This window comes from Rattus rattus, chromosome X (assembly GCF_011064425.1).
Source record: "Rattus rattus isolate New Zealand chromosome X, Rrattus_CSIRO_v1, whole genome shotgun sequence".
Classification (NCBI taxonomy): domain Eukaryota; kingdom Metazoa; phylum Chordata; class Mammalia; order Rodentia; family Muridae; genus Rattus; species Rattus rattus.
Genome location: NC_046172.1, coordinates 24,994,220 through 25,009,184, shown reverse-complemented (window position 1 = coordinate 25,009,184; position 14,965 = coordinate 24,994,220). Strand labels below are relative to the sequence as shown.

Genomic DNA, 14,965 nt, shown 5'->3' with positions numbered 1-14,965 from the left:
GATGGTCTTGCTCAAGAAATCAGATTACATGCATCCCTTGAGTCGACCCAGGAAGTGTCTAGGAACATGACTTCAATGTCCAATGAAGGATACATGACCTTGACTTAAAACAGTTCACACAACTGTTGTACCTCCCTAAAGAAAGCTTGTAAACATCTGGTAAGTGTGAATTAATGGTATAACGTTAAAAACTGGCCAAAAAAGACCCAGAAACATTTGGCCTTTCAGCACCCAAGGCTCCCAAAAATAATGTTAAAACATCTCTGCTAGAGGGATCTCAGTAATCTGAAAAATGTCCTACCTGAGTGGCTAAACCATTATCCCCTAACTTTTAAAGAAGTGCAAGGAGTTCCCACACTCAGGAATTGCATAAGTATCTTTTTTCAAAAACAAAAGTGAACGATACAGAGGTAGCATAATTTACAAAACCAACTCGAAAACCCAAAAACAATGAGCAAAATTATTTTCAAATGCTAACAGGACTATTGCAAGTATCTAATAGGACTTGTTAATTTGGGCTTGCTTCTACCTGCTTTTGGATACTTTATCATTCTCATCTCTTTTCTTATCACGAGGCCACTGATGAGTCCAGGCTCTCCTTGGCCCAGTAGCATCTATTGCAACATCAATGACAGAGTCTGGAGTCATCCATTGCAGGAAAATGAGGAAGAGATAGCTGAGCACGGCCAGCAAAGCAAAAATGTAGCCTGTCACTGGGCCACAGTGAGAGATGAGCCTGTCCAATCTCTTGTGCATTGGCAACACGGTTTCCTTTGACACTCGCTCATACACCTGGAAGAAAGAAGGTGACAATGGGCACTCTGAGCCACCACATGACTGTAATAAAGGTTAACCTGTGACCCACATTGACCAGGAGCAACTGGCAAACATGGGTAGAGACAAATCACCCCATATTTGTTGTTATTTAGAACAATGCTTACCATTGACTTCATTCTGGGCTAAACAACAAATGACCTATAGAACAGGTGACGGTCGCCAGAATACTAGAAAACCAAAGTCCTATAAGGCCAGAGGGCTTTTCGGTAGGCACACTACTGAGTTAGTCCAGTGCTCTGACCATGTGGAGAAAGCTCTCATACATGCTTACCAAACAGCACACACAATCACCACACTGGACTGCTTACGGATGGTGACACTACAGAGAAGCAGCTCGTACACTACAAGCAGGAAGAAGACAGAACAGGATGCTGAGCTGCAGAGAAGGGGAAGACAAAGTGAGGTGGGCTATGAACAAGGAGTCCATGCCTAGCTTTGTGCAACCCCCCTGATCCCACATCCTGGAAACATTACACATGCAAAGTGTCTCCTGGTAAATCTGAGAAAGTCACAATGGTCAGTGTAAACTCTTCTGGGGGTCAGGGGCCTTCAAACGGCCTGGAATATGTTAATCTAGTTCTTCAAGTCTACTGACTTTACAAACAGTTTAATCAGAAAGATGCTGATGCTGAGGTAGACAGACTGTAACTGGAAAACCTGTTTGCTTCTAGCAAGAACTCTTAGCTTTTTCTTTTTACCTTAAATTCACTAGATAGCTGAGGAAGCCTTCAACTGCATTTTGTTAGCTGCCTTGAGAGTACTGAGATTACAATTTTCCTATTTACTTTTCCAAGTAACTCAGTCAAACTACAAGGAACTGAAAAGGATCAAAATGTCCTTCAGTTAAAAGACAAAATAACCTGTTTCTCCATCTTTACTAGAGGTCAATTAATTTATTATTTTAGGTAATAAATCATTTACCACTACAGAGGGAACATGACTATTAAAAATGAGAATTTACTTTTTTTCTCTTTGTCTGGCCTTTTGACATAGGGCAGTATAAAACTATCCTGGAACTCGTACAGCCCAGTTTGGCCTGGAACTCATGGTTATCCTCCTGTCTTAGTCTCCCCAGTGCAAACCATCATGCCATCTAGTTAGACTTCTGCCTGCCCTCCTTTCTTTTTATCAAATGTGCACTATGAATTAGCAGAGATAATAAAACATATAACATGCTTTTCTATTTTCTTAAAGCATAATTATGAGAAAAAAATATTATTACAAAAATGCCAACTAGTGCCTTTAACATTGACTGATAAACTGCCCCCAGAATTCTTTCCTGAGTTGCTTACCAACAGCTCAGTCTTTGAAGGTTTGTAAGAAGACAAAGTCAAAACACAATTTACAGAGCTATGATTCTAAATCAGGGCGGAGTCCAAGATCACCAAAAAAACCTGTCTGGCCAAGTATTCCTGCCAACTATAATCCAAACTGCATTTCTGTTCCACGTGGGACAAGTCAGAATTTAAGGAGTGGTTGGGGAGGTTAAGGGGACACAAGAATGGAGAATGTAGACTGAAGAAGCTATCCATGTGATTCTCACATGCTCCCCCACAGGCAACTGGTACTCAGCCCAACTTCTAGAAAACACAAAGGTAGCTATTTTCATTTTCATAGGTTGATATACATCTTCAGTCAAAATTATGTTTCCAATACCTCTTATGCTAATGAAACATATATCATATGCCCAGTTTTAGAAAGAGATTGCACACATAAGAACTTGTATCTCAAACCAAGAAACATTCTCCAGGCTGGAAACCTGCTCCTCCACCACATTTAACACCGATAGCATAAAACCCAAGTCTAAACTATGACCCCTCCAGCTGCTCTCTCCTGCCTTTCTGGTACAGGATTTCTTCATACTACGAAAGTGACTTATTTCCTTAAGCATGGCATGTGGTAACATGAAGAACAAGAGGTAGATAGAAGGGGGACAGGAACAAGAGGTAGACACAAGGTGGGGGCTAAGAGATGAAACGGAGTAGAATAAATGTTACCCAAGGCCAGGATCAAGAAGCATTTCCCACAAGCTTCCTCTCTAAGAGGTCTATCAAGCCTGTACATGTCTGTGTAGCTGCTTTCTTACTGGTCACTATTTATTCTCATCTTCACATACATTTTGAATTGCTAATATAGTAAATCAACCTAAAGGTATGAAAATTCTTTCTGGCAGAATATCAGTCACCAAGAAAAGGACTACTAGAGTTTCAGGAAGCATTCTTTTTTTTTTTTTTTTTTTCCGGAGCTGGGGAAACCCAGGGCCTTGCATGCTAGCAAGCACTCTACCGCTGAGCTAAATCCCAACCCCTTCAGGAAGCATTCTTAATTCAACATTCACGACTTGGAAGGCACGCGATCACCCACCATTAAGCTAAGGGACTCCATGTGCTGTAGAATTCATGATAAATAGCCCCAACACAACGATTTTACTGCTCTTTCTGCTTCTAACTGCTACAACTCCTAGAAACCTTGGCAACTTCTTTAGAAAGAGTTTAATGAAATTATTACTATCTTCAGAGTCCAGGGCCAGTAATTTATGTAGAAAATTAGCCAAGCATATGCATCAAACTTGATGCATAAATAACTACTTTCACTTTGAAGGACTCCTACACTTAAACCAAAATGCAAAGGTCAAAGTTGCCTGTAAGAGAAAGCAAATATGCAGGGAAAGATCGAGGAATTTGGACAACTTTTTCCTGGCATGTGACATACTTTTTCAGTTCTCTCTGCCACGTTCCGCCAGGTGTAGAAAGTCTTCACTACATTGTGGATATTTTCTGGAGCAGGCAATGTCCCCGACTTCACTTGGAAAATGGCTTTTTCCAGACCTTCACACAAAGATTTTACTGAAGGCTCACATAAAATAATAAGACTTTCTGGAAGGACTTCAGGAATCCCACCAACCTTTGTGCTGACGACCTTTAAAAGACCAGAGAGAGAGAGCACGTGATCCACCGGAATCATTTCTCAGGAAAAGCAAAAGACCAAGCTAAAAAATATATCAGTTTGGCATGGACGGCAAACACACAGAACCCCAGGAGAGAAGCCCTTAAAGTGTTTCACCTGCAAACCACAACTGGCGGCTTCCACGATTGCCATGCAGAATGCTTCCGTGAGGGAGGTGTTAAGAAAAATATGTCCTTGAACTAGGACATTTCTAACATCCTTGTGTTCTAAAGCTCCCAAAAGTTGCACCCTAATTTTTGCAATGAGAGAGAAAGAATGGCGTTAAAAAGAAGTCATGCCACAAAACAAATTTCATTTCTAAGCCCAGTCTGTTATTTGTGTCACTCTTACTGGAACTAATATTGTCCACCTCAAAAGGCCAGACCCCAGTGTAATAGAAACAACTTTGAAACCACGTTGTGCCACAGCTCAGATGATGTGATTTCAACTTCTCCAAAACTAGTTTGTATTTAACGAATATTACATTAATTTTTTTGTTTTGTTTTGTTTAATGACATGGTTCCTCTGTGTAGCTCTGACTGTCCTCGAACTCACAGAGATCCATCTCCTTCTGCCTTCTGAGTATTGGGATTAAAGGCCTGCACCACCATGCCCGGTTAATGGATATATTAATAACACATTCATAATTAAATGTTAAAAGTGTTGTTTCTCAATTGGAAAAATTACCCTTTTAAATCCTCAGCACTTCACATATACACACATTGTGTGTTAAAGAAATTATGGAGGACAAGAGATGTCCAAACCTGTACGTGTACAGCAATTTACATGACTGGATCATAACACTTAAACCACAACGTAAGATGTCTTGGAAACCTGCAACCATTTCCAAGCGAAGTCCTCCCTCCAGCCCTGTGCCTTTCTTCAGGCCTCCAACCACTCCCAAGTCAATATTCAGCCAATGGACAACAGTTGTGTATTCTGTGAGCTTTCTTATTTGATAAAAAACTCACAGAAACATGCCTTATAAACAAAAGCAGGCGCACACCTAAGTCAGGCATGTAGTCAAAAGCAAACAAACAACTGCCAGTTTTACATCACTTGGAAGCCACGAATACCTGTCGTGCAGCTGGTATCTCTCCCGGACTTCTTCCAAAATGATCCTCTTTGGTCCCTCTCCTCCAATCAGGAAGTTTAATTCTTGGTATTTCTGACAGAGTTCAGGTATTATACCACTAAGCAAATCAGTCCCTGAAATTATAAGATTAAATATTAGAAATATTAATATTTAACATTAAAAAAAAAAAACTCGTCAGAGTCTCTGAGAATGCACTTGTTTTAACTAGCAACTGTCACTAGCCACAAGCAGAAAATCCTTTCCTAACTGCTATCGGCTCCCAAGTACAACAGTTGGAGATACAGGTTTTGACAGGCACTGCCACTGCCACATACCCAAATCATGAACAATCCTGTCTCAACTCTACAGCCTTTAAGCCATTCGCTTGTTCATACAGCCTACTTGGAAAAATGATATTTAATTAACACAGCTTCTCCAAAGCACACAGCTGATTAGAAATCTAGGTCTCACTGAAGCTCCACTTGGAGTTTTTAAAACCACCTCACCCTCTCATTATGGCCTAGTAAAGGCAGAGACATGTATACCTAAGGTCCAAAGTCTCTAGCTATAAAAACCAACAGGTCTATGATTCCACTTCCTACAACAGAAAAGGGCTACAGTCTAACTACTGCCTTCATTTTCTTTAGAAGGTGGTTCATACATAGAATGTCACAATGAACACCAGTAAATGAAGGTGCCAAGGCCTTGACTGTAAGGTCATTATAGTCCATAGACCTAAGGATGGATGGAGATATATATATATATGTGTGTGTGTGTGTGTGTGTGTGTGTGTGTGTGTGTGTGTGTGTGTGTATAGTCTTGCTTTTGGTTTTTTGGTTTTTTTTGTTTAAAGAAAATGGTTTTCATACAACATGCAAGTTTAATCTCAGGGGACAGAAAGTAAGTCAAACCCTGCTGTTTTAAACCTTGCTGTTTAAAGTCACAGGAGTGCTGACACTATTAGGGAATTTAGCTCATCGACAATTACAAACCATACACTCAAAAGTAAACATGAAATTATCTACTGAACTGGGTTTATTCCATTAAAAACCGCACACCTGTACATTTGCATATGGACACAAACTACATTTTTCCCCATCAATCTTCCTTACCATAGCAAACCAGTCATAAGGCATGGTTGGAGAATAAAGGTTCCTCTGGATTTTCTTTTTTATAGATCACACACCCACATCATCTCTCATTTTGCGTGGACACTGTGGATAATGGCAGATCCCTAAGCTTTGCATTCAGGGCTCTTTATCCAGCTACAGGGAACAGTTGGATGCTGGATGTGGTTTTAGGGCATTGCCCAACCACACCACCCAACAAACTCTTGGGCGCTCCACCACTCCGAGGAGGCTCAGTTTGTACCCTCACGATGGCCATCCTGATTCTTTGAAGTAACCACTAGGGATCCAAAGAAGTACATTTCATAAATCCTACCTACACTCCAGATAAGGGCAACTCCTTTATTCTTTAAGATATTGAACACACAGACAAAAACACCCGTTCTGTGTATAGGACTTCTTTTGGAACATTTTCTGCTCTAAGCTTCTAACAAGAAAAACCATAAGAAAATCATTTCTTCCAATGATTCTTTCCTTAATAAGAAACTTAGTTTTGGCTATTGTGAGCTTCTAAAATGGCCTATGTCTCTGGAAGCTGCTCAGAATTTTGTCACTTTGTGCAGACACTAATGGACTTTCAAAATGATTATTACACCAAAAATATATTTAGACATATGTTTTCTGAATGAATAAGGCTTGCTATTGAATGGCTAACCAGGAAATGGCTTAATGCCACTTAATATTTAGCTTCCTACTCCTCCCATTTTCCTCCTTTAAAGGAAAACATCAAGTGTCCATTCTTCATAAAAAAAAATGAAGCAGTCATAGCTACATTTACTAAACTCTTAGTTCATTTACAACCTACTACAAATGTACTAGGTCATTTAATCCTGACTAAAACCTTATAGGAAACTAAGCCAGTCAGTCCCATTAATGTTATAGTTACTATATATTCTAGTAATACAGAAGGTTTTCTCTCCTTACTATAAAATATAAACCAACAAGCTTCCTGAGGTAAGATTCTAAAAAGGACTCAAAACACGACACACAAAGAGACTGCCAATCACATTCACATAAACCTGACAAAAACCACTTCTGAATCAAATTGACTTTAACTCACAGGCTTCACCATGTTCTAAAGAATGTTCAGATATGTTCTAAGATACCAATGGCCAGACTGAGGGTAGGGACAGAAAGAGACCTTAACTCAAGCGCTGAACTCTTGTTTGTGATCTGTTACTTACTGTGTGACCTTGGGCGAGTTACTTACCCTCTCTGGGACTGTTTCTTTGTCTGTTACATGCAGGTAACATCTACCCTACAGTTGTTGGGGCAAGTGAGGTACTGTACCATGCACAGGCTTTAGCAACTGCAGAATACAAATGTTAAGTTGTCATTACCACTAGAGCAAGTATCTGGGGTGGCCTGCACCCACAGAGAACACTGGGAAGCCACAACTACATGGAAGGAAGAAGGCTCAGAAGCTAGCCTTTTCTCCACGAAAGCTGCGCAAGGAGAACACAGCTTTATCCTCTTAATCTACGTCAATGGGCCTTGCAAATCTGGGCCACTGAACGTCTCCCAAGGGAATTACCCTATTAAGAAGAACAGACCATTAATATAACTAGTCACATTTGGGCCATAGATGTGGCATTCCTCCTTGTGTTACATTTTGGAGGGTACCTGGCCTATGGAGAAGCTTCAGTAGATATTTATTGAGTAACTGAACTGAAATCAGGAAAGGGCCAGGCAGTAGTGGCACAGGCCTTCAATCCCAGCACTTGGGAGGCAGAGGAGGTTGGAGCTTTTTAAGTTCGAGGCCAGCCTGGACTATAGAGTGAGTTCCAAGACAGCCAGGGCTACACAGAGAAACCCTGCCTTGAGAAAGCGAAGAAAGCAAAGAAAGAGAAGGGAAGAAAGCAAGAAAGAAGCAAGCAAGAAAGGCAGGCAAAAGAAAAAAAGAGGAAAGGCCGTAACTTTGATGTTAGCTCCGACAGTTAAAACTCCTGAGATAACGGAGGCTGTTTAACCTTTGTATGAGTAAATGTGCTCCTTCCAATCACACACACCATCATTCTTTCGCCTTTATCTCTCCAAGCTAAGCTATTTAATTACAAAATAAGTTGGGCAAGATTTTAAAGTTCTAATAAAAACATCAGCAATATCCCGGCAGGGGTTTAAAATACAGAACTCCATTCATATCATCTTGATAAAATACAATGACACAATTTCCTTCACCTCAGAATATGTAACTGAGTCCAAGTTTTCTAACCAACCTCCACTTACTTAATTACTTAAAACCTCTACCTAGACTGGCCCTTGCCGACTCCTGAATATATTGCCATGTGGCCCAGCATAGCCTCTTGGCATTTCTGCACAAATTCATCGGATGCCCACTTTCCTTATGACTGTATTGAATAATTAAATAGTGCATAAGCTGACAAATTTCTATGGAAGCTAAATAGCTTGAAAAGCCAATAAATGAATATCAGGGGAAATAAAATGTCCTTGTCAGGTGAGAGGTAATCTAAACTGGAGTAAAACTGAAAGCAAATTAAAAACCCAGCACATTGTTCCCAACACTTTAGCCCCACTCCCATCCCTTTAAAGGAAACCCAGAGTGGCAACGGTATGCTCTATGAAGGCGACCATGCAATATGACCTAGGCAGTCAGTGAGCTAATCCCAAGACCTAGAGCTCTAAACTAAGGTCCCTACATTCAGAGTGTGCACAAATGTTTAAAAGTCAAATAGTTAAGGGGACTATGTAGTATTTGTTACTGCCCTCCGCAACTTCAAATGATATTTCTGATTATTGGACAGCTTTTTTTCAACTAGCATCTGGGAGACCATTTCTATGTTAATAAGCAGGTTGTTTCAAATGTGTAACAAACACAAATGCTACAGTGGGGACCGTTAGGGCCACAGAAACTTGAAAGTCAGCAAGGAGAACAAAATACCCCTGAGGGATAAAGGCGGACTGGGGTGGAAAGTAACCTAGGCAAAGATCTTTTTAAGAGCTGTCTCTGAACCTTCACAAAGTTCCTGCTGTGACAAATAAAAAACTGACACAGATCTATTGAGTAACCTGTCCTAGATGGGCGATGAACCAGGTTTTGACTCAAGGCCACCTACTCCTTTCTTTTATCACTTGACTGCTGATATTAGTGCCTTGCATATGCGTAGATAAAACCAGCAAGCCACGGGATATCCATGGGGCCAAAAGGCCCACTGATTCTGAACACCAGGTACAGGTGCACGAAAGACAAAAGTCAGCCATGAAAATAGTCATTAGGGCCATCTCTGAATGAAATCGTCACAGATGTGCTTTGCAAACGCCTGCAATAAGAAGCCATTACTTCTGTGATCAAACAAGAAAAGGCCACACAGCACATTCTTACCTGCACAGAGATCTCTGAATTTTTACAAAGATCTGATTGGAGGACATCTGGTCAATGGCTTTCTTTTGTTCGGTAACCATTACAACCTCAAAGGTTGGGGCAGCATTTATAGCCGCTTTTATCCATTTCTCTTCTTAGATGTATAAACTGATTATCTGACCTTCCCTTGCAAGAATTACCAGTCATTATAAAGCCACCACACAGAATAAAAAGACAAGTAATCATCACATACAAGTATTGAACAGTTTCTGACAAGAAATTAAAAAAAAAAAGCTGTCAATGCAAATAGAGCTACTATGTTATTACCTTTTCTGTAAACAAGTCTGCTGACAACAACAACAGTTATTACACTATCATGCCTCCTAAATGGTTCTGGAGTGAAGTCAGTAGGATCTACAGCGTTAGGAATGACGGACACTATTTCAGGATTCAGTGCTGCTCTGAGTACAGTGTTCTCCTTACTAGTGTAAGAGACACAAATGATGTGGTTTGTGTCACAAAGAGACACAGTAAGAAGCTTGTTTGTAAGCACCGAGCTGACATCAGCAAATCCAAAAAGGGAATGGTCTGTGAAGACTGTCTGAAGCCCCATTGTCTTGGCGTGGAAGAGAGCATCATGGGCCATGGCAGAGAAAGAACTGTGGGAATGGATTATCGTAATTCTCTCCCGAACAAATATGTACCTGAGCAATGGCAGACTGTGAAAGAGAGTCGTGGCTGTAGATTGGTTGTACATGACTCTCAGAGGCAAATAGTAAACTTTGAGGCCATTGGTGAGGTAACGGACGCCCTTTCGATTTCCATAAGCATGGGTGACAGTTATGACTTTGTGCCCCCTCTCAATGAGGCACTGAGAGAGCTGGTAAATGTGGCTTTCCACACCTCCCATGTTTGGGTAGAAAAAGTCAGACACCATGCATATATTATGAGTGCAGGTCCTATCAGTGGAAAGACTTCCAGAGCTACCGGGGGAAGGAGACGCTGAAGGAGGCTGGCCTTGCCCACCTCCTCTTCTATTGGCCATGCTGAGGTGGTTCACGATCAGTTCTCAGAGCAAGCCTGTTAAGAAATGTGTCTTCTGTCACCTGAAAGAGAAAAGCAGGACATCAGCTCAAAACCTAATCTCATTTCATATCTCATATCCTGTTAGAAATAGTTGTAATGCTAAGGCATATTTTTCCCTTAGAAATAAAAGCAAAGCACACTATAAACTTATTCACTTAACACTTACTTGCTTAGTTAGCATGGTGATGTCATAGAACAAAAAGTGATATTCTGCAATGCGTTCATTGAGCTGGGAAATAAACGTTATGTCTTAGTACATAATGGTTTGCTACAAAACCCAATTCTTTCCAATAATTAAACATATACCCATACATTTCCCTGGTTCTCTTATCACTTTTATCGGCTTATTAAGCTTTATCACCTTTTAAATCACTATATATCCAACGGTACGCAGTTTTCTCACATATAGACCTAAATAAGGTATTAATTATATAGTATAAATGCGAAGTCTAAAGCTTAAAGAAGTTAGAGAGAACAAACTGTGCCAGGTTATTGTTATCATCTCTTCTCACATACTTTTTAAGCCAAGTTTTAGCTTATAGCTCACGCCGACCTTGAACTCAGCATTCCCAGCCTCTGCCTCCTGAGAGCTGGGATTATAGGTGTGCATCACGGCACCTAGGAATCTTCCTTGCATTTGGACCATGTAAGCCACAGAACATGGTAAAAGGGACATGCAAATCTTTGACCTCGGCCTATGAAAGGTTCGATGGCTTTTATTTCTGGAGTTAACACATAAGTCATGCAGCTACTGGGCTAAGAAGGGCATAGGGGAGACAATGAGAGAAAAAGGGCTTACAAGCTACATGGAGAGAGATAGGGACCCAGCTACCTCTACATTCTTACCTGTGCCCAATTTCTAGCCAGAACACTGGCTAAATGCAGCCTTCTGCAGCAACCCCTGAAAAGACGCATAAAAGTACTACTAGCTAAGTCTAGCAGATTCTAGAGTCATGAAAAGTAGCAAAAAGGCTGTTGTCTTTTAGCACTGCCTTTTGTTCTGGGTCTTGAGGCAGAAAAGGATACTAAAACAGGCTAGGATGTGAAATCTAATTATACTGGCACATTGTCTATTTTTATGAACAAATTTTTACAGGAACCTGGCTTGCCCATTCACTTACGTGGATGGCTACTTCTATGCTAAAATGGTAGAGTGGCTTTGAAAGAGATCATATGACCCACAGAGTCTAAAATATTTACCATCTGGTTCTTCGCTGAAACTGGGCTGATGATAGCTACACAGCTTAGCTAGTGATCCAGTGCACCCCACAAGATTCTGCTTTGTGGTTTCCATTAAAATGTACCGGAACCAGAACTTTTAAGAACACTCTCTTCAAGTGTTACCTGGAGCTCATGCTGCAGACAATCCCGTTTCTCCTTCCTTATTCAAGGGTAGTTATACTCAAACTGCTCCCTTCTCTTTTTGGGATCCTTCTTTTACTTATGTAGGCCTTTCCTGTACAAGTGCCCTTTCAGTGTGGACTCTGAAAGGAAATGCAACGGGACATGGGCTATGTATGTGTATGGGCTCTTTCCTACATCTAAAGGTAGGAAATGTTTCCTTTAGGAGATCCCTAAACCTATGCTGGTATGAAGTGTTCATTCAATATTCCATTCTATTTATACTTAAACTTTTAATGCCATAGCTTTGGAGATCTGGCAAAAAATCTACCTTAGTTGAGATCTATAAGGCTACAAAGAACTCAGTCAAGAGTTACTATCCTAAACTCTGAGTTTCAGGTCACACTGGCAACTGTATGTGTTGACTTTCTCCAACAAATTCATCTACATTTAAAATAGTCTCATAAATGCAGAGTGAGTGAGGAGGCAAGAAGGAAGCATGTGCTTAGGGGTCAAATGATTGAGGGTTCCAGGGCAGCTAAGACATGCAGAGCACCCTGACACATAAACTGGAAAAAAGTAGAGAGATGATCAAATTTACAAACCAATAAGTAAACAAAGAATGAAAGCAAGAAAATATCAAGTTTGCAAAAGAAAGCAAAGCCTCAGTGGCTAATGCTGTTCTACTGTGATGTGTCATCTAAACCTGGACCTTAGTCCTATTTAGTTTTAAGAAGTGAATGACAAGGAGAGCAGAAATAATGAACCAAATGAAAACCCATCACCGACCTCCAATGTTCTGAGTCAGCCTACCACCAGGTTATTATATCTAAAATCTTTATTGGGTCAAAGCTCAACATATCGCATACTCACTGAATCTTGGCTTCTATAAGTGAAGAGAGGCTGTAAAAATCTGGTGAATTCTCTCTCCGAGCGATACATGTTAAGCAAACTGTAAAACGTCCCTACTCAAGCAACGTAAATGACAAAGTCAAGAAGTCCTCAAAATTCTCAGTCATGGCCAGTAAACTCCCTTATTAGTAGAAGCTCCTGAGGATCCTTAGAGGGAGCTGGGACGGGGCTGAGAAATCAAGAGAATCATACTTTAATCCAGTCCCAAGGCATGACTCCCTGAGAGGCATCTCGGGTGCACTAGAGCCAGAGGGTCAGCCCGGGTCTATGAGCCTCCACCCCAGGATGAGGCAAAATCTGTGCATACGTAAAGGGAGTCGGAAAAACGTCCTGAGATTCCAGTCCCTCGCTCTACTAAACTCAGCCTAGGAACCAGCTCCAACCCTCAAGGCACCCATAGCCCCATTTGACTACGGAGACCCTCGCACCTGACTTCTCGGCCTCACGTAGGGTAGGCTTCACCTCCTCCACAGCCAGCCACGCTCCTCTAAGAACGGCCCAACCCGGTCCAGAAGGGACCGAGAACGTTGGAAAGGACAGACGCGACACGTACTTACCCGTGAGTCCCATGGCCGCCACTGTCCGGACCTCCCGCGGCTGTAAGCAGAATCCCGCCCCACTCCTCCAAAACACCAATCAGAAGCGTCCGCGACCCGAGCGCCGCGCCCCCGTAGTAGCCAATCGCACAGAGGTTCTGAATTCACGTGGAAGAGAGACGCCCAGTCATCCCCTACTCTCTAACGAGGGAGTGTAGCGTCAGCGAGCGCGGGAGCACGTCTCCTAAGAGCTGCGGAAGGTCCCCGGCGTAAGTACCCTGGTTGCCTAGTTACGGCGTCTCTTTTCAGGAAGCCCACTCTCTCCCCGCCTCCTTCCGGTTAGAGGAACGGGGAGGGCGGGGTTAGGGGGCGGGGAAATAAGGGTCAGGGCGTTTTCCAGTCTGTTCGTACCACAGCCGAACCAACCATGTTGATTCTTGTTATTCTGACAGATTGCTAAATGCAATGAATACAAGTACGCAAATAAAGAAAAATCACATCAGATCAAAACTAAACTATCAACTTTGAATCTTAGATCTACAATCTGTACATGTCCCAAAGATTGAGGACTTTCCAAAGTTCAGATTTTGGATTTTGTTTTACAACTCTACAGTCCAGGCACGTGCGTGTGTTTGGGGGTGGGGTGGAGGTGGGGAGATCTTAGGTATAACCTGAAACGGTCCCGCTCAACCTGTTGCAATCGTCAGCCAAAACTGTCTTGAGGTCTGGAGCCAGATTGTGCTTAGCCAAGAGGACAGAATCTATCTGATCGTTCTTATAGTTACCTGCTCATTACAGTTGGTAAGTGTGCAGTTCCCCCAGCGTGGCCATTCCTGCCCTTTCTAGAATAAATTCTTTTCTAAACAACAGCACTATCACCATGTCTGGCATCGATTTGGAGCTTGTGCTAAAGTTAACGGTATTTTCTAAAATTTAAAAGAAAGTTGTTGCAGAGTTAAGAGATAAATCTGGGGGTGGGGGGTGATTTGAATTGTAGAATTCTGCCTGAAAGACCTCGAAGCATGCCTTTAGAGCAAAGACTCTCAACCTGTGTATCACGACCCCTTTGAGGTATCCTGTATATAAGGTGTTTTACATTATGATTCCTAACTGTAGCAAAATTACAGTTATGAAGTAGCAATGAAAATAATTTTATGGTAGGGGAACCTTCACACCACAAGGAACTGTATTAAAGAGCCACAACATTAGGAAGGTTAAGAACTACTGCTTTAGAGAACGTTCTTGGAAGCCACTAGAATTTCACTAAAACATTGATGTGCAGTGTCTTCTGATGATAAAGTATGAAGGCATCCAATGCCAGTGGTACTATCAAATGGCCTAAAAAGAAAAGATGTCGAGTAAATGTAGACATCATCTTCCCTTGAAATTTAGTTCTTTGCAAATTCATATGGAAATAAGCTTCCTTGGATAATTTTAGAATGGGAGACATCACACATGTCGTGAAAGATTGCTAACTATATGCAAAGTACACAAAGAAAAAATTTGGCAAGAGTACTATTTCCAAACCAAGATGAAATTGAAACATATGAAACTGTCTATGAGAAAAGGAATTGCTAAGTGCTATAAGAGAAATATGTGGGAAAAGACTGGGAGTTTCAGTGAAAAGAGTATTTCTATCTACCAGCATCTATGAAACAAGAAGTAGGGCGTATCCATACAAGTTCAAAGCAAGATCCTTTCAAGAAAAAAGTGAATAAAGATACAGAGGCAGATTCTGACTGTTCAGTAGATATTTTTGTATAATTATACAGGAAAAAGATAGGGA

General features: G+C 41.4%; 1 protein-coding gene across 7 annotated transcripts; it reads right to left on the bottom strand.

Moving 5' to 3' along the window:
* Positions 1-358: 358 nt before the first annotated feature.
* Piga (phosphatidylinositol glycan anchor biosynthesis class A) lies at positions 359-13,247 on the bottom strand. Of its 7 annotated transcripts, none has more exons than XM_032889805.1 (8): positions 13,201-13,236; positions 12,605-12,812; positions 11,707-11,874; positions 9,632-10,410; positions 4,860-4,992; positions 3,901-4,033; positions 3,550-3,756; positions 359-792 (listed from the first exon to the last, which is right to left on the bottom strand). In XM_032889805.1, the coding sequence occupies exons 4-8, from the start codon at positions 10,347-10,349 to the stop codon at positions 526-528; spliced, it is 1,458 nt and encodes a 485-aa protein (XP_032745696.1). In that variant the 5' UTR covers positions 10,350-10,410; positions 11,707-11,874; positions 12,605-12,812; positions 13,201-13,236; the 3' UTR covers positions 359-525. The 7 variants fall into 7 exon arrangements, with proteins under 7 accessions (XP_032745696.1, XP_032745702.1, XP_032745698.1 ...); XM_032889811.1 differs by having other exon boundaries at positions 10,331-10,410; XM_032889810.1 differs by lacking the exon at positions 359-792 and adding an exon at positions 1,130-1,213.
* Positions 13,248-14,965: the final 1,718 nt, after the last annotated feature.

Excerpts from the sequence above, each read along its gene's own strand:
- Piga (XM_032889808.1), bottom strand. The coding sequence starts at position 10,349 with ATGGCCAATAGAAGAGGAGGTGGGCAAGGCCAGCCTCCTTCAGCGTCT. Across the intron at positions 4,993-9,631 it reads CAGACTTGTTTACAGAAAAG|GGACTGATTTGCTTAGTGGT; the intron begins GTAATAACATAG and ends TTATAATTTCAG. Across the intron at positions 3,757-3,900 it reads CCGCCAGTTGTGGTTTGCAG|GTCGTCAGCACAAAGGTTGG; the intron begins GTGAAACACTTT and ends GGTCTTTTAAAG.